This window comes from Misgurnus anguillicaudatus, chromosome 16 (assembly GCF_027580225.2).
Source record: "Misgurnus anguillicaudatus chromosome 16, ASM2758022v2, whole genome shotgun sequence".
Classification (NCBI taxonomy): Eukaryota; Metazoa; Chordata; class Actinopteri; order Cypriniformes; family Cobitidae; genus Misgurnus; species Misgurnus anguillicaudatus.
Genome location: NC_073352.2, coordinates 12,287,502 through 12,312,978, shown reverse-complemented (window position 1 = coordinate 12,312,978; position 25,477 = coordinate 12,287,502). Strand labels below are relative to the sequence as shown.

The following is a 25,477-nucleotide window of genomic DNA, read 5'->3' as shown; positions in this document are numbered from 1 at the left end:
ATATTATTTTTATGACGTGTATTATGTGGAAAAAACAATGGTATGTATGTGACGCATCTGGCACACACCGTGTATATGACGTAAATAAAAAGACTTTTCAGTACTATTTGTGGTTGCAAAACTTTTTTCATTGCAAGTATGACCTTTAGTATTTCCCGATAAAATGATGCATTTCATAAACTAAGCCAGTCTATACTTCATTATACAATACTGTTGGAAATGTCTTTTTACTTACCGTTGTAACCCTCTAATACAGAGTCAATGATGGGTCGGGCTGTTAAGTTATACACATCCAGCTGCTTACTATCTTGACTGAACACGGTGTCAAAGGTGAACGTCTTTGGCGGCTCACTAGTCATATCAACTTTGTTGACAGTAATGGTGCCTCTGATCTCATCCACAGTAACAGCCTGCTTGTATCCCATCATCTTCTCTTTTTCATTGAGGGGTCGACATCTCACCACCACCTTTACGTTATCACTCACCTCCACCTTCTCTGGTTTATCCATCTTATTACTCTAATACAAATAGAGACAGGTTTAAAACATTATTAGAGTTTTGCTACAAAATCAACATTATAAGCACAAGCACACACAGACACAGATCTTTAGTTCAAGTGATGCCGAAACGTGTTTTTACACTTGAGTCCATTTAAGAGAACCAAACTCAGACCCCTTAAAGAGGAACAAGAGGTAAACCAAGTCAAAAAGGACCAAGTTCACTTTACGTTCAATGGTTTCAAATTACATTGATGCTGGTGTCTTGTGTCGAATAGCGTTTTACAGCTTTACATAGTGGTCCAAGTTCAATATATAGTGCTTCTTTTGCACACGCAACACTTCACACATACTGAACTTATTGGGAGAGACAGACGGGAAAAAACAAATGAGCCTGGAGTGGTTTGTGTTTACACACTGCAGGTTTTTAAGTGAACTCAAAGTGCGATTTTCTGGAGGGATGGGAGGATTATCCTCCCTCTGGTCTCTGTATCTCTGACTTTTTTATTTCCGGTGGGGACAAAATGTATCCCCCCATGATTAATGGTCATTAAATGGCCATATAACGGGCCTAAAATAAAGATAATTTTAATATAAAAGTAAAAAACGCTGCCACGCAATAGTGCAAACAACAGTAAAATCAGGAATGGAGTATTACTGTCAATCCATGCCCAGATTTTCCAAATGTCACCAAGCACCAATACTCAATCTCAGCGCAAAAATAGCCAAAAAATAAATAAAAAGGATTCCAAGCAGCATATCATCTTATTTTACAGGACTGTCAAAAAACAAATCCCAGAAATTAGTGATGCACCTATTTATCGGCCGTTTTTTGATGAATTTGAAACCATCGGCATATCGGCAATAGCATGAGAAAGGCCGATACCGATTGTTTATTAATTAACTGCATAAAGAAATCCATTATATGTAAAAAAATGAGTTAATGTTGTTAATAAAATAAACGCTGAATCGCAAAAACCACCTTTGAAGGTTGTCATGCTGTCTTATTATATTTGTTTTAGCTTAATTTGTGCCTCTCTTATTATGTTGGTCAGTTAAATGTTAATTAGATCCAATCCATGTTCAGTAAAAATAATTTGATGCAGAAATAAACTAGCTAATAGACCAACTGTATAGTATAGTATACAAGTGTTTAATATCGGCATCGGCCCAAAAAAATCCTAACGGTGCATCCCTACCAGAAATATTACCATTGACGATGAGCCAGCAGAAACTAACATCGTTAATCGAGGGGAACTCCCAGGATTACACAGGAAAGCAAAAAATAGGTCAGCAAGTCCGTCATCAAACAGACTATTATCTTCTAAGTAGGCATATAGCCTGTCTATTGTTATATTGAGAGTACATTGTGAATTGCATTTTTTTCCTATTAAATATTGTGATTATAAAAAAGTGTTCGCAAAGTGAACCATAGTCAGACCACCTTTCTAGAAGGTATCGGTTCGGTCCACTTTAAAGAGGTCTGACACCGTCTGGCGTGTTCACATATGGGCCAAAAACCCAGCGAACAACGCTCAGACCCCTGAAAAGGATGTGGTGAAAAGACCACAAAACAATCATAAATGTAGTCTGTCTAGCTAAGCATCTGGCTATGTTTATATAGACGCAGCCACAAAATTACCTTTGTAAACCATCATTTACAGAAATAGTTCACCCAATGAGATTCATAAAAATGACATCATTACTCTAATGTGGTTTAAAAAAAATGTCAATAAAGGGATGTTATGAAGTACGTAGTCCCTATTACAGGGGTTCCTGTATAGCTCAGTCGCAAAGCATTGTGTTAGTAGCGCAAAAGGTCATAGGTTTAAACCCAGGGAACACACATACTGATAAAAACGTGTAATGCACATTTGGATAAAAGCGTCTGCAAAATACATAAATGTAAATAGTTAATTTCATTGTATAGAAAATAAGAAGCACCTTACAAATTTCTTTCTTGTGTTTTACAGAAGAACAATACAAGTATGTGTAAATAAAATAATAATAAATCATTTTAAAATAATAAATAAACTAGTCTTTCTGGTAAACTAATTATTTTAACCAAAATACTATAGTGTCTAAAATTATTACATTTCTAAAAACCTATACCAAATCAATATATCAGATTCATTCATTCATTTATTTACAATGATAGCTAAACTTCAATCAATGACAACTTTTATTTACAGAAATAGTACTGTTTCAACGTAAAACTATAACTTACTGTACTGTTGCTAATATGTTCATTTTAGCGGACGTGTAGTTGGTTAATGGTTTAGTGAACACTATGAATATGAATGGGGTGGATGGGAACGCAACGCTGTTGCTAAGCAGCGGATATGACCGCTCGGCCTGTATCAAGCTAACAGCTAATTAAATTAAAATAACGTCTCATTTTGACCAATATAACATAACTAATGATCTAATTCGGGTTGTTAAGTGATTGTTAGCAATCCTATCGTAAAATTGACTCGTTAATGTATCTTAATAGCGTAAAAACAGCTGTAATGCTAATCGGCTAAGTTAGCTTGATGTGCACAGAGCCACTTTGGGCATTTCACGGACAAAATCGCAGCATAACAGTACAATGTACAAAATGTATAATACAGCAATAAGGAAAAAATACTGGGAAATGCGGTCAAATAACAGTTCAGTGAATATTTGCATGCGATTCCGGATGCAAAGCAATTGAATGAAGGGACGGTGGGGCATCATAACAACACTCATTACACGCGCTAATAAATAAAAAGATGAGATTACAATCTTACCGGCATTTTCGGATTAGGATATGTGGCTCTTATATAAAGTTAAATAAAGGAATATTGGCTCGTGCAGCTGTAATCGATGAGATCATTCGGGAAGATGTTTTCCACCAGCGCCCATCCCAAACTGTACGCTACTGTGTTTACTGGACATGCGCGTCAGCGCGCGCCTATGATTTCATCTTTGAATTAACATATTTGTGAAAATTCATGTTTTAGTAGCTTAAAAATACAGCATTCGTGTAAAACATACGTTTTTAAATTGTCATAGGTTGGATAAGTTGAATCATTTGAGTGTCCACCCTTACGAAAATTAACCATGTTTTTTTGTGGTAAAAGTGTAGTAACATGGTTTTTGGTGTATTGCTTACTGTCAGTAAAACCATGGTTTTACTACAGTAATTTAACTGTAGTAAAAAACCATGGTTAATTTTTATAAGGACTATTTTAGTGTACCTTAAAAAAATTAATCATATGTTAGTAACCATGTTTTTTTCTGGTGTATTGATTACTACCCTACTGAAAAATCCAGCTAAGACCAGCATAAGCTGGTAGCTGGTTTAAGGTGGCACTAGCTGGTTTATGCTGGTCCTCCCAGCCTGACAGACCTGGTCATGCTGGTGGGCCAGCTGGTCTTCCAGCCTGACCAGCTTAAAAAGTGACCAAAACACAGCAAAACCAAGCTTTAACTATAGTTTTTGAAAGTAATTTTGTGATAACCAATGTTAATTTTCATAATGGCAATTAATTATTTTGAATTGAGTGTTACATTCTCATTTAATAGTTAAAATGATAAAAGCATGTCTGATCCCATCAATGCACAATTGAAAGCAAAATTTGAAAATTTGGAGCAATGGGTAGTGCACATGCTTAACATATGGCCTACATCATGTCCCAAAATGATTCCTTTCTACATTTTTAACTGTAAAAAAATAAATAAAGAGTTGCTGGAGTCTTTTATCTCGTTATTATATTTGTTAGTTTAATAATTTTACAAATTTCAAAAATAAATTAACTAAAATCACAGAAACTGAGAACAAGAACTTCCATTTTCAGGGCAGCATAACAATTCCACATACTGCATTGGGATGACAGAAACTTGTCATATTTTCTCACAGGTCACATTATCGGTCTTACCCCTCAACACCTTTCAAAAGTGCAAACAGTGATTCATCATACAAGAAGGCACAATCATCTTGTCAGAGCTGACAAATGATGAAGGAAAACTTCAACAAATTTGGGTGAAAGTGTGTCAGGTGGGTGTGTATGAGACACAATGTGATACTCTGAATACACATCGGCAGGCCAAACACGGAGTCCGTCTATATTACTGCAGAAGTACAACAATCATCATTTACAAAATTCAACACATCCTCAGAATCGTAACCCACTATTTTATTTAAATAAATATTTTGGGTAATTTTATTATGCTCTAAGCTACTAAAAATAGTAGTACTTGTATATTTAAATACACTTCACAGAATTCACAGTCCTGTCTTTCAAATCCAGCACAGATAATTCTGTCTAGGCCTTCCTTTAGGTAAACACGATTTTGTGTTTTTTGGTTAATTACATAACAGGCTAAAATGGTGCGACTCTAAACACATCACATTTAAAGAAACTCTGTGGTGCACTCAAAAGACTTTGTCCAGTATTTCCAATATGCTGTTGTGGAAAAGGCCAGTTTTTCCGCTGATCTCTTGGGTTATGAGAACCCTTCCATCAGGACGATGTCGTTGAATTACCACGATTTCCCCTTCCGTCAATGTGAGCTCCGCATCCGTCTTGGCATTATACCCCTTCATTACCCTGTATCTGGAGATAACATTATTAGATAGTCAGATCGCAGGAAATATTACACTATCCAGTATTCTGCGAATTACCACAGGAAATGTTATCTGATAAAAAACAGTTAGTCACTGCCCTTTTCATTACATCTCTGTCAATATCTGCTACTTTTGAGCATTAAAGTGCAAATCAGATAATCAAATCAGATAATGCAATACTTCCTTTCAAGGCGTATTTCAAAAACTCTCACCTATTAGTGCTGGATTGGTTGTTTATTAGTACTGGTTTCATATTTAGTGAGAGGAAGTCCATAGGCCCATGATCTTGCCCTGTGCTCTTTTTGGGTGTTTTTGTGTCTTTAAGAACTAAAGTACTTCCGTCCCGACCCAAAATGGCTGAGGGATTCCAGTGATCCAAGCCTGAAATGCCAGACTGAGAACTGGGAACCATATGAGTCGTTTTTGATGTTGCCTGAGTAGTGCCTTGAGCCTCCCGAAAGCGCACAGATTTCATTGGCTGAAACAAAACAATAAGTCACTACCACGTTTAAAATGAGGCTGATATGATCGAAAAATAAGTGGAAGAATGTCAAATATGACTCCTAATACAGTCACAGGAGATATTTTACCTTCTCTAAAGTGTGCTTATGAGCATCTGGTTTAACCAGAATAGACTGAGGGGCCGTAGCGGCATCTCTCTGAACAGGATTCCTGTTTCCTGTTTGATATCCACCACTGGAGGGTGCTGTTGCTTCACATGTCCAATGCTGGGTCTTGATGGGATTTGAGAACAAACCATTTCTCTTTTTGGGGAGGACAGGGGAACGGCCTAAAGTATAAATCTGTCCCAGATCCTGAGGAGGGGGGTGCAGACTTTGCATGGGAATTGAAGGGTAGCTTCCATAGTGAGGTAACCCTAACACAACAGGCCAAGCATAATAGTAAACAAATATACCAGCTACAACACTTTTATCAGACAAAAAAGTATTTTAAATACATTTAATTTCAAACTAAATTAAAAGTAATAACATATTTTGATACAGTTAATTACAAGTTATGCCCTATGGCTTTAAAAACGTAACATGATGTTAACAGGTCATGGCACTATAAGATTTTTATTTATAGTACCGGTATATCTACACTCACCTAAAGGATTATTAGGAACACCATACTAATACTGTGTTTGACCCCCTTTCGCCTTCAGAACTGCCTTAATTCTACGTGGCATTGATTCAACAAGGCACATCCAGGGCATGAAGCTCCTGTTCCAGCACATCCCAAAGATGCTCTATTGGGTTGAGATCTGGTGACTGTGGGGGCCATTTTAGTACAGTGAACTCATTGTCATGTTCAAGAAACCAATTTAAGAATGATTCGAGCTTTGTGACATGATGCATTATCCTGGTGGAAGTAGCCATCATAGGATGGGTACATGGTGGTCATAAAGGGATGGGCATGGTCAAAAACAATGCTCAGGTAGGCCGTGGCATTTAAACAATGCCCAATTGGCACTAAGGGGCCTAAAGTGTGCCAAGAAAACATCCCCCACACCATTACCCCACCACCAGCAGCCTGCACAGTGGAAACAAGGCATGATGGATCGATGTTCTCATTCTGTTTACGCCAAATTCTGACTCTACCATCTGAATGTCTCAACAGAAATCGAGACTCATAAGACCAGGCAACATTTTTCCAGTCTTCAACTGTCCAATTTCATGCAATTTGTAGCCTCTTTTCTCAATTTGTACTGGAGATGAGTGGTACCCGGTGGGGTCTTCTGCTGTAGCCCATCCGCCTCAAGGTTGTGCGTTGTTCACAAATGCTTTGCTGCAAAATTACTTAAATCACCTTTCTTTCCCATTCTGACATTCAGGAGATTGTCTTGACCAAAACCACACCCCTAAATGCATTGAAGCAATTGCCATGTGATTGGCTGATTAGATAATTGCATTCATGAGAAATTGAACAGGTGTTCCTAATAATCCTTTAGGTGAGTGTATATCAAGGGATTGACCAGAATGACAACAAGGAGACCAAAATGACAAAGTTATTTTTAATATTACAAATGTATGTCAATCAAATATATAAAATAAAAAATAAATAAAGAGAAAACCTAAAGTATACTAAATGTGTATATGAGAAGCTTAGAGGCAAAAGCCGCTAAACGCCACCTCGATCAAAAATGAGATAATGATATTAGCCAAATGCTCTTGGCACATATTATACATGCATCAAATAATTTAGCTTTAAATATGCTTAATCCCGACCTCAGGCCATTCAGAAATACAAATTTGCTGGCAGAATCAATTAAGAGTCTGATAAAAATGCTAATTTACAAGAAAACATGTCAGGGTTTTGAATCTGAGCTCTTCATATATAAAAATGCAAACAAAACAGCTTGACGGCCAAAGTTATGCTCATTATATCTCCATAAATTAAACAGATAGGGCGTGCTATAGCTTGTTGTTTCTCACCTCTGTGTGAAGTGTGGAGGGTGCGTCTTACTGTGGTCCACCCCTGCTTCCCGCCCTGCTGCTGTGATCTCCCGGGCCCGGCGGATGACATCACAGTCATTGTAGCTGAAGGGGCGTCGCTGTTTACTTTGTCTAGGGCCAGGACAACAGCCTGGGGCTTGTGTGGGGTGTGTCTTTTTGTTGGAACTGCACTTGTATTAGGAATTGCAGGTTTGGTTTGTTCAAGAAACCTTGCGGATGTTCTGAGAGAAAGTGATGGCATTACTGTAACCTTGATATTCAAGAAAACATTTCTAAAAATATATTTTTTCAAAATAGAACAGAGGATCCTTTGTATTATCTCTAAAAAAATCTGACTGAAAGACAACTACTACACTGATCCTAAAATGAGACACAGACACATAAACATGTTAGGATGTCATTGCATTAAAGGAATAGTCTACTCATTTTCAATATTAAAATATGTTATTACCTTAACTAAGAATTGTTGATACATCCCTCTATCATCTGTGTGCGTGCACGTAAGCGCTGGAGCGCGCTGCGACGCTTCGATAGCATTTAGCTTAGCCCCATTCATTCAATGGTACCATTTAGAGATAAAGTTAGAAGTGACCAAACACATCAACGTTTTTCCTATTTAAGACGAGTAGTTATACGAGCAAGTTGTACAAAAATAAAACGTAGCGCTTTTCTAAGCGGATTTAAAGGAGGAACTATATTTTATGAAGTAATAGCACTTATGGGAGTACTTCGACTCGGCGCAGTAACACCCTCCCTCTCCCATTATGAGAGTGAGAAGGGGAGCGGACTTTTCAGGCGAGTCGAAGTACTCCCAAAAGTGCTATTACGCCATAAAATATAGTTCCTCTTTTAAATCCGCTTAGAAAAGTGCTACGTTTTATTTTGTACCACCAAACTTGCTCGTATAACTACTCGTCTTAAATAGGAAAAACGTTGATGTGTTTGGTCACTTCTAACTTTATCTCTAACTGGTACAATTGAATGAATGGGGCTAAGCTAAATGCTATCGAAGCGTCGCAACGCGCTCCAGCGCTTACGTGCACGCACACAGATGATAGAGGGATGTATCAACAATTCTTAGTTAAGGTAATAACATATTTTAATATTGAAAATGAGTAGACTATTCCTTTAAATCATCTATGGGCGGACGGTGTAGCCTAAACATTGGACCCAACCCTGCATTTGACTCAAATTACCACAATAAATTACACTATGTGTTAAACTTTTCTTCAAGTAACTACTAGTTTACAAAAGACTTTTGCTGGTTTTTACTGTACTGCATGTTTGACCTGTAGGGTAAAGTTCACACATGTGCCTTATCAAAGTAATCACATTACTTATGGATTACGAAAGCTTTACACACAAAATCGATACTTTTTTGTCCTCACTTCGAGCAGTACACACATTGGCTTTGTTTAATTTCAAACCAAACAAACTACAAATCAATGACATCTATAAATAACATTTGCTTTACACTGACAGGTGTGAGAAAAAAACCTCCTCACCTGAGCACAGGTGTGACATAATTGGCCGGCAGGATGCCTACTTTTCCTGTTCTGAGAGACAGTCCACGCAGCCAGCCCTCTTTGAATTTCCCATAAACCCCCACCATTTCACCCTTCCTTAATTCTAGCTCCTCTGCACGATGGGGCGTGTAGGGATACAGCGCTGCACACCTGAACACAACCACATACCATCAGGTTAAGACATAGAAATACAGTTATCATGCTGTAATCAATACAGTAGCTGTGTGCCACAGAGACTGAATTTATTTGAAATATAAATAATGCATGGGCACTCACACGCTGATGGAGAGCTGCTGGGTGGCAGACATCTTGCTTTCAGAGGGTATGGGGGGGATCTGAGGGTTAATGAGTGCCATGGTGATGGTGGGTGGACTTTCACCGCTCATTTTCCTCTCGCTCTGTAATAGTGAGAAAATAACTGGTAATTTTCTTGTCTCCCGACACAAAAAACAGCACGCAATCCTCTAAATACTAGTGACTGGAAACACTATATTTGCTTTGTTAAACTCCCAACGTACAGATTTAGAGTGTGTTGTCTTCTGACACACTCACCTAAAGGATTATTAGGAACAGCATACTAATACTGTGTTTGACCCCCTTTCGCCTTTAGAACTGCCTTAATTCTACGTAGCATTGATTAAACAAGGTGCTGAAAGCATTATTTGGAAATGTTGGACCATATTGATAGGATAGCATCTTGCAGTTGATCGAGATTTGTGGGATGCACATCCAGGGCACAAAGCTACCATACCACCACATCCCAAAGATGCTCTATTGGGTTGAGATCTGGTGACAGTGGGGGCTATTTTAGTACAGTGAACTCATTGTCATGTTCAAGAAACCAATTTGAAATTATTAGAGTTTTGTGACATGGTGTATTATCCTGCTGGAAGTAGCCATCAGAGTATGGGTACATGGTGGTCATAAAGGGATGGACATGGTCAGAAACAATGATCAGGTAGGCTGTGGCATTTAAACGATGCCCAATTGGCACTAAGAGGCATAAAGTATGCCAAGAAAACATCCCCCAGACCATTACCCCACCACCAGCAGCCTGAACAGTGGTAACAAAGCATGATGGATCCATGTTTTCATTCTGTCTCAACAGAAATCGAGACTCATCAGACCAGGCAACATTTTTCTAGTCTTCAACTGTCCAATTTTGGAGAGCTTGTGCAAATTGTAGCCTCTTATCCTATTTGTAGTGGAGATGAGTGGTACCCGGTGGGGTCTTCTGCTGTTATAGCCGATCCGCTTCAAGGTTGTGCGTGTTGTGGCTTCACAAATGCTTTGCTGCATACCTCGGTTGTAATAAGTGGTTATTTCAGTCAAAGTTGCTCTTCTATCGGCTTGAATCAGTCGGCTCATTCTCCTCTGACCTCTAGCATCAACAAGGCATTTTCACCCACAGAAGTACCGCATACTGGATGTTGTTTCCTTTTCACAATCTTCTTTGTAACCCTAGAAATTGTTGTGCGTGAAAATCCCAGTAACTGAGCAGATTGTAAAATACTCAGACCGACCCGTCTGGCACCGACAACCATGCCACGCTCAAAATTGCTTAAATCTCCTTTCTTTCCCATTCTGACATTCAGTTTGGAGTTCAGGAGATTGTCTTGACCAGGGCCACACCCCTAAATGCATTGAAGCAACTGCCATGTGATTGGTTGATTAGCTAAATTGCATTAATGAGAAATTGAACAGGTGTTCCTAATAATCCTTTTGGTGAGTGTATATAGTATAAGTTAAATTATATTAACATGATTATATAACTTGTAATAATAACACAAGATCAATTATATAATCATTTTACCTTCAAATTTACCTTTAAACTTTTATTGTTTTATATTTTTGTGATGTTCTGCACCACTTTTTATATTGTGCAACTGTAATGACTAATTATTTTGACTAAAATATATATTGACTAATATAGGTAATGAAGTAGTATCTTAATATAAACAATTACACTGTCACAAGCATTTCCACCTTTAAAACCCCTAAAAGGTTATTTTATGAGTTATTTTAGTGTTCTTACGTAGTAGCTCATAAAAAATCTCTGACATCAAACAAGAGCTGACTTAATCAGAAAACTGATTAAAACTTTTTCCTGAGGTGTTATAACAAACCACTAAGGGGTTTAGAAAAGGCATCATGGGAAAAGTGAGTCAGTCTTGCTCTTTAAACTAAATTCCAATTTAATATTTGAGCATTATGAGTAAAGACCAATCCGCACGTCCTAACACTTGTCTAAAAGAGAAAAGATGAGTAAGGTTTAGCTGAATACAGTTTAAAGAGTTTAACACAATGACATTACTTTGATACTTCAGAATTGTTTTTAACAGGACAGGCAGCTTACCCAGTCCTGGAGACCGTCTGTTTGGCAGCTGAATGATTACAGTATATCTTAGATGTCTTTTAAATGTGCATTGTGCAACTTTTAGAAGGATCCCTTGACAGAAATGCAAAATAATCTACATAACTATATTATCAGTGGTGTATAAAGACCTTACATAATGAACCCATATTGTTTTTATTACCATACAATGAGTCATTTTTTATCTACATACACAGCGCAGGTCCCTTACATGGAAGTCGGCGTCATGTTCTTACAATAGCCCTAAACAGACAAACTGCTCTACAGAGTGACATGTTTATCTTATGGCAGCTACCATAGCCTCTCATTGCGTTTTGAAATTGAGGTGGATTGCAATTCGCAATCTTACCACTAGATGCTGCTATATTTACATTACACCTTTAATGAATTCTGCCAACAAAGGACCTGTCCCAAAAATGCGCACTTTATGTGGACTTTTGGTCTCGTGGCCTTAAATTGCACATGCTTGTTTAGTCTGTGACTGTGTAGGGGGTCCCATCTGTCATATTTATGCTCATCAGTGCCCCCTTTTCACCCCTGCTGCAGGCTCCACACACTTTACCAACCCAGAAGCCCTTGCGAAAGAGCAATCAAAAGACTAATGGGAGGAGTCCACACTGATGGGCAACTTCTCTTCCTATTTCCGGCGTGACACTCGAGTCTGTCCCAAAATACGACTCCAGTGTACCCTCATGAACTCGCGTCAAGGATCCCTAAAATCTGCACTACATGAAGTCATCAAAGTGTGGACTCTAAGGAAGTCCACAAGTCCGGAGTGTGCCATTTGGGACAGGGCAAAAGCCGTATTTCTGAATGGCCTGAGGCCAGCATTAAGTAAATTTGAAGTAGCGAAAGTATTTGACAAACGTGCCAAGAGCCTTCGGTTAATATCATTATCTCATTTCCGATGGAGGTAGAGATTAACAGGTTTTGCATCTGATCTACTCATACGTAGCCCAGGATCTTCACTGATTTCAAACCTGGTGAAACCCGGCTATTGAATGAATTCAGCCTTACAATATCTTGGAATATTTTAATGATGCTTTTATGACATTTTTTGTCATTTTAAGAGCCTGATAGCTCCAATACCCATTCATTGACATAGCAAAGTAAAGCACAGATGGACTGCAAAAAATTAATTTGTTTTGTTTACAAATATCTAAAAACATAAGATATATGAGATACACTTAATTGAGATATTTGGTATTGTTTTCTGAACAAATTATTAAAATTAAGTGTTAAAGAGCCACACAGATCCAAAATCGAAACTGACCTGTATTGCAGTGTATCATGAAGCTGTCCATCAACGTAAACAATGTGCAAAGTAATTGAACCAAAAAGTGCACGATTAATAAAGTTATTGGCTTCTAAAGTAGGGAGACGACTCTGAATCGCTGAAACGAGTCGTCATATGGATTGAATCTCCTGCCTGACTTTATCCACGTAATACCAAAAGTTTGCATAATAATCTCCACCTACAGCCTTGCCCGCGGGAGAAACGAAAACTATGACCTGCACACAGCTAGTTAGTGTGTAAACATCATATCACGCTGTGTTTTCAGTGCGTGTTGTTTTCACTACCAAAGGATGAAGATATATGAAGAATCTGTGGTTAAAATTACTATTTCAAGGAGGGATATACTAAACGTTTAGCTATGAAGAATCAGTGGTTAAAATTACTTTTTCACAGAGAAATTTACTAGACGTTTGGCAATGAAAGATGGTTCAGTAACCATTTTATTTGGAACAACATGCGTCTCCTAACCACAACCTATAAGTATGATTATAACTACATACTTGCTTTAATGAGGGTAAAACTTTGAATGTCTGTCGTCTTTTTTATTGCTTGGATTAATGATGAATGATGTGTATTGATGTCGGTGTTTAAACTCTTAATATACTGTCAGGGAGTCACGTTACCAAGCGGCTAACGCATGCTCACTTACGGTTTTGCTATGACCCGGTTAGCTTACATAAATACTTAAATGAGTGCAAAAACGTTAGTTTCTATCGTCGTTTTTATTGCTTGGATTAATGAAGAATGATGTATATTGATGTCAATAATGTCTTTTCAGTAAATCATGTTAGCATTAGGTCAATACATGTTGCACTATTGTTGGTCTGTGCCACTGATCTGTGGTCTGTGCGGAGACTCTGTCAGTTGACCAATCAGAGTAGAGTAGGCTACTGAAAGGTAGGGTTTAGGGCAGACTGAGTCATTGAACGGCTTCACACGAATCGTTTGGGGATCTCTGAGAAATGGGGTAATTCTGAATTTATATTTTGAGAAAATTACAGTGTTTTTGGACCTTGCATGCATTTAAATCTGTTGTCCGGGACTTATAAACAGTGATAGGGCACTTAAAACTGGCATCTTACTGGCTCTTTTAAAACAAGAAAAAAAATCGACCAATGAATGGGGTAAGACAAAATTGAATAAAAGGGACAGTTCACCCGAAAATAAAATATTTTAAGTTTTGGTACTTATCCAATTGCAGACTTTTTTCTTGTTTTAAACAAACTCAATATTTTTAGAAAACAAGTCTATTGTGTAAAATAATTTGACATGTAAAAAAATAGGCATAATTTTGTTGCTTTGTATGCAACGAGAATCAGCAGAAACAAACAATGTCTCATCGAACCAAAACACAGAAATCTAACTCATTAACTCTTTATCATGCAACACCCACTGAAGCCAAATCACAACATTGCATAAAGAAAACACATGCATGACTAAGGCAGTCACATGTCTCGGCAGTACTTTGATATTTAAATATTTGTACTAAAAAAACAAGACAAACATACTAAACAAATAATTTTTTGCATTGCATCTGCTGGTGTTATACAGAGGAAACCTAAACATACAGTTCTGGTAGTAATGAAGAGGTTGCATAAATGATGATGTTATTTTCCTTTGGGTGAACTATTGCTTTAAAGAGGAAGAGTTTGGTTCCAAAACACAATAAATACATTTAGAAAAATTTCGGTAAAAACGTGTTTCCTATACCAAGAAAGTGACAAGATGAAAACCACTATTTTCTGTTACAAACTTTCACATAGCATCTTTAGGTTATAAAAACATAAAAAATTCAAATCCATAACTTGATTTTCAAAGATTTATTATTAAAACGAATTATTTTTTCCACAAAATGCAATAAATCAATGACCGTTTTTGTTTCAAAATGCTAGAAATCTATTAATTCAATGTACAAATGTGCATTCATCTTTGCCATTTTATATTCATTTAGTTGAACAGTTGTACACACTGACTAAAAAATAAGCATTAATGTCATTAATCAAAACACTTACTTTGCGATCAGCTGTAAAATGTTTTGGTCCTGCTCGATTTTCGTTGACTGAGTAAAATAATGTAAAGTTTTTCATAAGATCCTCTGGGGTCAATGTGTTAACATGACAGAAACTTGATGCTGTCGGGAGATAAGCACCAGTCTCCCGAGTGCTTCAGTTAAATTATTAGATGTTGATGGCGTTTCTTTCCCGTCACAGAAAACCATCACAGGTTTATCAATGCAATTAAAGTATTATTTTGTTTTGTTTGTTGATCATGAAGTACAAAGTAGATGAGGAAAACTAGGATTCCGTGTACTAAGCGCGTCGCCATTGTTTGTTTACATTGCGTAGAATGGTGGGCTGTAATTTCTGGAGTGGATTTATTGCGTTCTGTAAAAAAGGAGGAGAGGCGTTTATCGCATTTTGGGAAAAAACGGAGAAAAGATGACAAAATAACACGGCGGATATTGGATTTTGCATAAAATTAAGAATTTACTTTTAAATACTGACCTGAAATAATACTGATTTTGGCAGATTTTGGCCAAAACGTTTATCGCGTTTTGGAACCAATCTCTTTAGATTTTCCTGTCGTTTTACAAGACACTGCTGAGTCAGAAACAATGGGCATATTTTCTGACTTCATGCAGTGTTGCGCTACCTGAATAAAACACAACTAATGCAAATATCCGGTGTAAAATAGCCGAGGGCGGATCACATTGTGAAACCAAATTACTCTTCCCTCCTTCGTGTGATGTTTCCCTCGCCTTCTAGTGACCCAGCTGATGGCAGGAGGAGAGAGAGTCACTGCTTACTGAAGAGGAATGAGCGTTTCAACCAGATGAGAGAAAAGTGTTATGTAACCCATATGAGTCATGAGCTTGTAAGCGACAACAGAGAATGGGGCATTTTTAGCTCTGGAGCTACCGACTCTCTCTCTCAAGCAGAAAACAATCTTATGGACAGAATACCATTTTATTAAAAAAGGCAAGGAAATGCAGGAAAAATAGGTATTGTGTTGAATAACCCATGCAATAATGATTTCGAAACACGTTTGCCATGCATCTGGTAGTCGAAAACGAACACCCCTTCCAAGTTTCAAAACATCTTCACATTTTGGATGAGATTCAAGTAGGCATGCTTTTGTTGCATTTCTATGCAACGAGAATCAGCAGAAACAAACAATGTCTCATTGAACCAAAACACAGCAATATAACTCATTAACTCTTTATCAAGCAACACCCACTCTCAAGCCAAATCACAACATTGCTAACTAGTCGCATGTCTTGGCAGTAAACAAGCAATTATTATTTCTATATAAACATAAGAGTTTTCACCTTAGGCATGTGCCTGCGAGAGCTCCTCAGTTGAGTCTTGTAGGAGACGGGCTGTGCGCTTGAGCTGAAGTGAGCTGGCCGCTGGCTTTGGTGAGGATGGTTCACGCTGTTCAATAGACTGACATTCGGAGGCCTGGCTGACCCTCCGGAGATCCGCCCGTAGACGCGAGCATCCGCGTTAACCCAACCGCCGATCCGTGGATGCGATTCCACTGAATCTCTCCTTCTGCGTTTTTCCAGTAACTCCTGCGCAGCTGGATTTGGCTACAGCGGGGAGACACAAAGCTTGTTAAAAGAATCAGAGATTTCTCCTGCCTAAACCGCTTCACCTGCTGCGTCTCTGACTGCGAGTTTCGTCAGTAAGCCAAGTGGCAGCTCGGAGCTTTAAATCCCACCTGCTGCGCCAAACTTCCCCTTCTATCCTAAGTGAAAGTGGCAGCCGTGGCTAAGGAGCAGAGCGTTGAGATAAACCGGTGCTGCACATGTGGGCAGGAATGACACACCCTCCCTCTTTCCCGTCATGTGCTGCTCCGCCACCAAAGTAAAAGAAAGCATTAGCGTTTCTTCACGCCTGAATGGTCAGCTTCAGGATGCCAGGCTGAGTCTGAGAGGAAGGCTGGATGTTTTATCTGATACAATACAGCACAAAATATTCCTATCCGGAGTTTAATTTTCAGACTGCAAGTGGCAGAACAATGCACATGTGAGTCACTGGATTCCAGTGTGGGAAATAGCAGGAGGCTCGGTAATCACATCTGCAAGCTTATCACGCTTCATAAGTAGTTAATGATGTTGTGAGTGCTTAGAGATCAGGTTTTTTGTTTTAAATTTAACTGCAGCATTAAGGAAAAATAGAGGACTTTGTAACTACTTTGTAACTAAAATTGTCAATTATGGATGTAAATACAGTATGCTTCAGAGTAGTCTTTGTGTCTTTTGTGTCAATTTGTGTGTTTGTTGTAGTCCAAGTAAAGAAATTTACGGGGAAAACGATAACTCGCGTCATTGTTTACTTTGGCATTTGTGCCATTTGCATATCGCTAACATACTAACACACACTTACACTTAAACACCAAAGGAATTTTAAAATCGTGAATCGGATAATTGGTGCCCTTAAAAAGAAAACGCTTTCCTGCCTATGAGTTTTTACGGCAATCCATATTTACGCTTTTATCCAACTTATAAAAAACATGGAAGCATCCACTTAGGCCAAACAGTAAAAACTCTGTGTATGTTTTGTTTAATCGCTCTGAATCTGGGGCCTCATTTATAAAGCATGCATACGCACAGATTTGATCATAAAGTGTGCGTAGGCAAAAATCCACGGCAAAGTCCATATTTATAAAACCTGTCTTTGACGTGGAAAAGTGCTTAGCGTCACGTCAGGGTCTGAGCAGACGTACAAACTTTTGCTTGTCTGATTGCTGCAGGTTTTTGGAAATATAAGCCATTCTTTCTGTTTGAAATTGGGTTTAAACATTGACAAGCGCTCTTTTATATGTCTGACATTAATTACGCATCATTCAAAGGCAGAAATCTGAAACAGCTCGGCTGCGCGCACAAGTTCAAGTTAATTTGCGATTTATAGATTTGAAAGGGGTACGGGCGTTTTCTGCGCGTACGTTCGGTTTATAAATCACACGTACGCATTTTTGTTAAATGATCGTAAGATCAAATGTAGGATGGTTTTTACGCGGCATTTTATAAATGAGGCCCCTGATCTCTAACAAAAGTCCTTCAAAAAAATGCAATTATTTCAGTTTTTGCTCAAAATTTGGTCTTTTTGAAGAAACCTACCCATATTTGAGAGGTGATAAAAAAAGGAACAAATGAGGATAGGATGAAACTTTTTGTATGTTTGGTCTGTTCTTTCATGTGATATATTTTACGTTTATATATTTAAAGAAGGCGGCATCAAACTTTTGTGAAAATCATAAAAAATGCTGGCACTGGCTGGCAACTTAAAAAAAAAACGCTGGCGGGGAAAGAGTTAATGACCAGCTAGAAAAAAACCTTACCTCTGTGAACTGCAAAGGAAAAATCCCAACTTTGTCGCCAAGTTTTCCCTCCACCCAGTTCTCATCCACTTGTTTAATGAGAGTAATGCTGTCTCCCTGTGGAGCAAGAGAGATAAACATATAAACAAGGGTCTATGGGCGTCCCTAAAGTGCTTTATTTGGCTTGAATTATTCATCAATCCTTTTGTGACTACAGGCCCATTGCACAATAATTCAGACCCATTTGGGCCATCTGCTCCCGCCCTCCAGAAAACCACTCCACAGGAATGTCCTTTAATGAAAGCTGTCCCTGAGTCACCACTGTTATATAAAGCAAATTCTGTGGTGTAAGTGCGTGCTACATTATAAAGCCCAAGGCAGGGTTTTTTTTTACATTACTTTGCTTTGTGTATTAGAACCAAAATGTTCCAAAACCAAAATTCAATTCCAAAAGTTTGCATGCAAATCATTGTTTAAAGGGACACTCCACTTTTTCAACAAACATAGTCTCATTTTCCAGCTCCCCTAGAGTGTCCATTCACCTGATCTCCAGGTCTGGTGGTACCACTTTCATAATCCATTGAATCTGATTAGACCATTAGCATCACGCTCAAAAATAATCAAAGAGTTTAGATATTTTTCCTATTTTAAACTTGACTCTTCTGTAGTTACATCATGTACTAAGACTGACGGAAAAGTAAAAGTTGCAATTTCCTAGGCCGATATGGCTAGGAACTATACTCTCATTCTGGTGTAATAATCAAAGACTTTGCTGCCGTAACATTTTCAAGTTTTAAAGGGGGGGTTTAATGGTATTTCAAGCATTCTGACTTTTTAACACAGTTATAGAGTTGTTTCCTCATGCTAAACGTAGGCAAAGTGTCAAAACAGCAGTTGGACGTGTTACAGAGTATTTCTGTGCCGAACGCACTTCGTCAGGGTTTGTACAATTTTCTTTCGATTACAGTTCTTCTAACTGACGTTTCAGGGGTTTTCGATACGTATCACTTCTTTATATGGGCTTCCACCGGAAAAACTTTCCCCGGAAAACCCCGCCCACCCGTCAATCAGCAGGAGACGCTAGAGCTGCTAACAGCTTATCACGCCACTCAGCTTTGTTTAATTTCAAAAGTCAACAATGGCACGAAAGAAGAAGTGTGTTTTTGGATGTAAGGAGAAGACATCCAGCCTTATGGAAACAATGGATATAGTTTATTATCCGGGGTAGAAGCGGAGTTTTGTGTGTGTGTTTGATGCAGTGAATTTTCCCAACCGGGTCATGACGAGTTGCACGCAGTAAGTAAGATTTCTGTCTTATGTTGGAAATAGTCGCGTGCATATTATATAAATGACACGAACATGTAGTGAATCATAAGTTAAAACAGTGTTGTATAGTGTTGCATGACTAGTACTCGCTCCTCCCGCGGTATAACTCCTCCTCCTTCATTTTTTCGTACGGTATCGGAAAGATTCGGTAAAGCTAATCTTTCTTTTATAAATCTAATTAAACTAAAGACTCTTCAGAGATATAAAGGATCAAATACTACTCTATAGGTACTCCAGATTAACATCAGAAATGCAGAAACAGCGTGTGTTACGTGAGCTTTAAATAAGAAAAATATCGAAGCTCTTTGGCTATTTTTAAGCGCTATGCTAATGGTCTAATCTGATTAAATGCATTATGCTAAGCTATGCTAAAAGTGGTACCGTCAGACGCGGAGATCGGCTGAATGGATTCCAAAACTGTAAAAATCAAATGTTTAACTCTAGGGGAGCTGGAAAATGAGCCTATTTTCAACAAAATTGTCCCTTTAAGGTGGGGTAAAAACAATTAATTAAGAAGACTTTTAAGTACATAGATTAACCTTGAAGAAGGTCAACAGGTCCTTGCTATCCTCCGGGTTCAGATTGTTAGCATTGAAGTCACAAAGAGCTCTACAGAGGGCCAGAGGCTGCCGACGTTCACTGATGATCTGCACCGCATTGACCGGAACCAAACCAATGCTCTCACTGGCTTCGCCATAATACCAGTTATCATCTAGTCTCCAGCGCAGATAAATGACATTGCCTGACTTCATTGTGAGCTCCCCAGGCCCATTACCATGGAAATCATATATAGCTCGGGCCTGAACCTGAAACAGTAGAAAAACATTTTTAAAAACTATATCGACCCAAACTCTAACATTTGCATAAATAATATAGGACCATTAAGGTGTTTTTCATCAAGAAATTTGGTTTTCACCAAAGCTGTTGGAATATAAACGAATACTAACATTAAGTATAACACAAAAATGGAAAAAGCCATAATTACAATAACACTACGGGGCGGTTTTCTGTAAAGGGATTAGACTAGTCCCAGACTAAAATAAATATAAGAGCTGTACAAACTAAAAACAACTTGCACTGACATAAAATATATCAGCGCCTTTTGTTTTGCCTCATAATGCACACACGTAACGTTTTTAGTAAGGCATGTTTGTTAAAACTAGTTATATTTCCTAATTAAACTAAGGCCTAGTCCTGTCTTAACATAATCCCTGTACGGGAAACCACCCCTACGTGTATACATTCCTAATTCTTATATATATACTAAACTACCAGCCTGTGATTTTCTCGATGCTCAAAAGCAACCAATCTTTTAAACATTGCTACTGTTTGTGGCTGCAACTGCAATGGCTTTTCATTTCACTGAAACTTAAAGCCATCGACCTACTTAAGTCCAACTAAGACCCAGTGTCTAGTGGAAATTGTTAAAAACACTGAGTCACTGAAAAAATAGACACAGGGCTCTTAAACGAATAGGAAAGATAAACTGTAATTTACATACATACATACATTTACAGTGAGGAAAATAAGTATTTGAACACCCTGCTATTTTGCAAGTTCTCCCACTTAGAAATCATGGAGGGGTCTGAAATTGTCATCGTAGGTGCATGTCCACTGTGAGAGACATAATAATAATTTAAAAAATCCAAAATCACAATTTATGATGTTTTAACTATTTATTTGTATGATACAGCTGCAAATAAGTATTTGAACAACTGTCTATCAGCTAGAATTCTGACCCTCAAAGACCTGTTAGTCTGCCTAGATGCACTTGTTTGAAGTCGTTATCTGCATAAAGACACCTGTCCACACCATACAATCAGTAAGAATCCAACTGCTAACATGGCCAAGACTAAAGAGCTGTCCAAAGACACTAGAGACAAAATTGTACACCACCACAAGGCTGGAAAAGGCTACGGGGAAATTACCAATCAGCCTGGTGAAAAAAGGTCCACTGTTGGAGCAATCATTAGAAAATGGAAGAAGCTAAACATGACTTTCAATCTCCCTCGGACTGGGGCTCCATGCAAGATCTCACCTCGTGGGGTCTCAATGATCCTAAGAAAGGTGAGAAATCAGTCCAGAACTACACAGGAGGAGCTGATCAATGACCTGAAAAGAGCTGGGACCACCGTTTCCAAGGTTACTGTTGGTAATACACCAAGAAGTCATGGTTTTATATCATAAATGGCACAGAAGGTTCCCCTGCTTAAACCAGCACATGTCCAGGCCCATCTTAAGTTTGCCAATGACCATTTGGATGATCCAGAGGAGTCACGGGAGAAAGTCATGTGGTCAGATGAGACCAAAATATAACGTTTGGGTCATAATTCTACTAAACATGTTTGGAGGAAGAAGAATGATCAGTACCATCCCATGAACACCATCCCTACTGTGAAGCATGGGGGTGGTAGCATCATGCTTTGGGGGTGTTTTCTGCACATGGGACAGGGCGACTGCACTGTATTAAGGAGAGGATGACCGGGGCCATGTATTGCAAGATTTTGGGGAACAACCTCCTTCCCTCAGTTAGAGCATTGAAGATGGGTCGAGGCTGGGTCTTCAAACATTAACATTGATTTTCTCAAGTATTCAAATACTTATTTGCAGCTGTATCATACAAATAAATAGTTAAAAAAAATCATACATTGTCATTTCTAGATTTTTTTGATTATGTCTCTCACAGTGGACATGCACCTACAATGACAATTTCAGACCCCTCCGTGATTTCTAAGTGGGAGAACTTGTAAAATAGCAGGGTGTTCAAATCCTTATTTTCCTCACTCTATATACAGTACTGTGCAAAAGTCTTAGGCCACCACCACCAGACTTGTTGTTTTAGAAGTTTTAATGTCCATCCATATTTATTTTTCAATCTATTTCATTAAGATACAAACAGAAAATACAGGAAATGTACTAACAAAAATAAAATTCTTTAAATGTCTTCTTTAGGAATCGTCTATGTTTAGTGTGACCTCTCTTGGCACTAAACACATCTTGAGCTTTTTTGAAGAGACTGAAGTCCTGAAGTCATTCGATTAGAATTAGAAATTAGGATTTAATTTCATTTAGGTTTAAGAGGTCCTGCAGTTTCTTGCTATTGTTCAAGTGGAAGGGGAGTTTACCCTAAAGACTAAAACTATGCTAAAACAACAAAGCTGGTGACGGTGGCCTTTTGACTTTTGCACTGTACTGCATATATATCTAAGTTTATTAGCAGCAACATTGTTGATGTTTTGTTTTTGATTAACTGTAGCACAACCCCTGACACAATGAAATACGATACACACTGGACAAAGTTTAGACTTTTGTTTTTGCAGCTTCAGCACAATGTCAGCACAACAGCAGCGTTTTATGATAAAACTAAACTACATTACATCATAACCCCTAAAACAAAAGAAGATCTGATTCACGAGCATGTCACTAAAACACTAACAGCAACCATTAGAGAAAAAAGTATTTCAAATCATTACTCACGGTCTAATGCAAAAGTACATGTCGAACTTCTTACCCCATGTGTGTTCTGCCCCTCCTGGGGCAACTGAAGTCTTAAACCCTGGATGTAACTGCCTAACACGTCCTCCTGGTCTCTAGAGCTCACATATCTGACTGACCTGTCCCTCGGTGTGCCCATCGAACCCTGTTCCTGCAGGCTGTCCAGAAATCTAAGCAACAGAGGGTTAGTGGGCAGCTCCTCCACTGATCCGGGAACAGCAGCTCTGCATTCGGGGCAGCACATCTGAGGAACAGACGCCTCGTGCTGCTGCAGGCATGTCTTACAGAACGTGTGCTGGCATGGCAAAACCTTCGCAGATGCCTCCAAAGATTTCATACACATGGGACATGCCAACAAGTCGAGAACAGCCAGATCCTCCATCATACTCAATCACGAGCTTACACACCTGTCACACACAATCGGCGAATTTTACATAGTTATTACACACCAGAAATTTGATGATTTATTTCTTGCACAATTTAAATAGTAAACAATACCACTTAGACGCGCAATGGTGTCATTTATTTACTATTTACATACAAACGTTTATACTATTTTTAAAAGCTCGAGAGTTTTACTGTACTTCCGTCAACACCTGCTGGTGACGTTGCACTCGCACCTGGAACGGCGCGTGAACAACAATCAGACATGATGACTTGTTATTTTTAGTTATTACAGTAATCATTTAGTTATAGCATACACAATTAAAGTAGATATGTTATATAACGATACGGTAGGACTTAAAAGAACGCCTGAGTGGCGTAGCACGTGACTTTACAGAGCTTCCTAGGTGATTATGCAGCGCTGCGAAGATGGATCGGTTTATGACGTCAAAGTACCGCGAGAACTACGCAAAAGCTGTGATTTTAATTAGCTCTCGCGGTACTTTGAGATCAGCGTCGCATGACGTTTAATACACCTTCTGGCTACGATTAACACGTTTAAACGAGTTCGTTAAGAAAGCCTTATATATTAAATATATAAACGATATATTGTTTAATGTAATATAAAGACACACGTTGCTCATTCACAGTTAAATATCGACATACCTTGTTCTCGTGAGACTCAAAGAACATTGAGAAGTTCTGGAAACGAAGCGAGCTGCCTCAAACTCGATTACTGCGTACAGCATGTGTCATCATCTGACACTTTCATTGGCTCTGAGATTTACTAAAGAAATGGGTGAAAAGTCACAGCCGCAAAATATTTATTCACATTGACATTTAATTTCAGAAATGTAATAATACACATACAATGCTAACACCAATGTATAAATCTAAAATCTAAAATCTTTACAATTTAATATAAATATGAATAACAAAATAAAATTACAAACTTAAGTAAAAAACAACATTTTGCATATAAAATAAAACAAATACACAAATAAATTATTTTAAATAAATATTACTTATATAACAGAATCATAAGATCCAACGTAGACGTAGTATAAAGAAAATTTAGTTAAAAAAAGATCATAATCAGTACAATAAACAATAACATAATTTTCTAATTTTTAAGAGTGAAAATCAACATGGAAAAATGCAAAAGTATTTACAAGTTTAAATTGCATGCTGTTTTGACGTAACACTGACGCCCTCTTGTGGTGCGCCAGAAGAACATATCAATCATAATTAAAATATAGTATTACTTTACAGTTTTATGTGTCATTCGGGAAATTTAAATCATTTTCATATGTTTATATCGTAGTTAAAAGATCTTTCCATACATCAAAATGCGCAAACGTGCACAGATCTATATAGCAGTAAATCTTACTCTGATGATTTCTAAATATATTGATCGCAATTCAAAACATGAATTATTGCCCAGTTTAAGTCGCAATAAAATATCTTAGACATCAGCTCTAAATCTATGGGACTTACATTTCACGCATTCCAAAACCTATAAAGTCCCGTTAACAACTCACCGTTTAATTATTCATCAATATCGGCTCCGCGTTCTGCACAAGTTCAGGACATACACTTAAATTTTTAAGGGTGCATGAATCTTTTATCTGTTTTCTGAGTCTGCAGAATATTTTTCTGAGATATTTAACAGATTCTTTACAAGAGAGACTGTTCGTATATTCCTGATATGTCGTATTTTTATATTAATAAATGTGAGGAATGTTAACAACCAAACAAAACGGATTGTTATAGGGTTGACTGACTGACTGTAAGAGCTTTCCTAGCTATAAAAGAAAATGCATTTACTTTGTATTTCCTCCATCAGAGTCGTATATGCTTTAGGAAATGGCCAGCAGATGGAGTAGTTTATATACTGTAGCAACATAAAACTAACTAATGAGGCTTTCCTCTCAAATTTTATGAGATTTCCTCTTTCACAAGGCTATCATTGACTCGTAATAACCATATCTCGACAATTTTTCAGTTCATTTCCTTTTTTTATATAAATATTGTTTGTTTGTTTTAAATCATTCATTCAGATTTGTATTTTCTCTGCACTTTGTGGTAATCAACTCATCTGTGGGAATGACTCTATGGGTGTAGGCCTCCATTACAGTCCATCAATTATTCATGAGCTGATTATATGGCTATTGTTTCCTGCCATTACTTCTGAGGCTTTGCCTTT

At 38.0% G+C, this 25,477-nt stretch overlaps 2 protein-coding genes across 6 annotated transcripts in view; both read right to left on the bottom strand.

Annotated features, from left to right (window-relative positions):
• The window catches only part of kif3a (kinesin family member 3A), a 31,251-nt gene extending 27,822 nt beyond the window's left edge, over window positions 1–3,429 (bottom strand). For both annotated transcript variants that reach the window (XM_073854126.1, XM_073854127.1), the window contains exons 1-2: window positions 3,269–3,429; window positions 236–518 (exon numbers count right to left, since the gene is read on the bottom strand). In XM_073854126.1, the coding sequence (XP_073710227.1) occupies window positions 236–518; window positions 3,269–3,274 (289 nt within the window). In that variant the 5' untranslated portion in view covers window positions 3,275–3,429. The remainder of the gene's footprint in view (window positions 1–235; window positions 519–3,268) is intronic.
• A 788-nt stretch (window positions 3,430–4,217) lies between these two features.
• Window positions 4,218–24,090, bottom strand: sh3rf2 (SH3 domain containing ring finger 2). Of its 4 annotated transcripts, none has more exons than XM_055178545.2 (11): window positions 23,938–24,090; window positions 22,904–23,294; window positions 19,932–20,198; window positions 18,088–18,183; window positions 16,070–16,333; window positions 9,347–9,468; window positions 9,050–9,220; window positions 7,524–7,765; window positions 5,679–5,965; window positions 5,301–5,566; window positions 4,218–5,077 (listed from the first exon to the last, which is right to left on the bottom strand). In XM_055178545.2, the coding sequence occupies exons 2-11, from the start codon at window positions 23,270–23,272 to the stop codon at window positions 4,897–4,899; spliced, it is 2,265 nt and encodes a 754-aa protein (XP_055034520.2). In that variant the 5' UTR covers window positions 23,273–23,294; window positions 23,938–24,090; the 3' UTR covers window positions 4,218–4,896. The 4 variants fall into 4 exon arrangements, with proteins under 4 accessions (XP_055034520.2, XP_055034519.2, XP_055034523.2 ...); XM_055178544.2 differs by lacking the exon at window positions 23,938–24,090 and adding an exon at window positions 23,472–23,662; XM_055178548.2 differs by lacking the exon at window positions 23,938–24,090 and adding an exon at window positions 23,484–23,662.
• Between the last annotated feature and the right edge of the window lie 1,387 nt (window positions 24,091–25,477).

Bases quoted from the DNA above. Each gene is read 5' to 3' on its own strand.
- sh3rf2 (XM_055178545.2), bottom strand. From the start codon at position 23,272: ATGATGGAGGATCTGGCTGTTCTCGACTTGTTGGCATGTCCCATGTGT. The intron at 9,469-16,069 runs GTGAAAACTCTT...TCACTATTACAG, and splicing joins CTCGCAGGCACATGCCTAAG to AGCGAGAGGAAAATGAGCGG. The intron at 5,078-5,300 runs GTGAGAGTTTTT...TGTTATCTCCAG, and splicing joins AACCAATCCAGCACTAATAG to ATACAGGGTAATGAAGGGGT.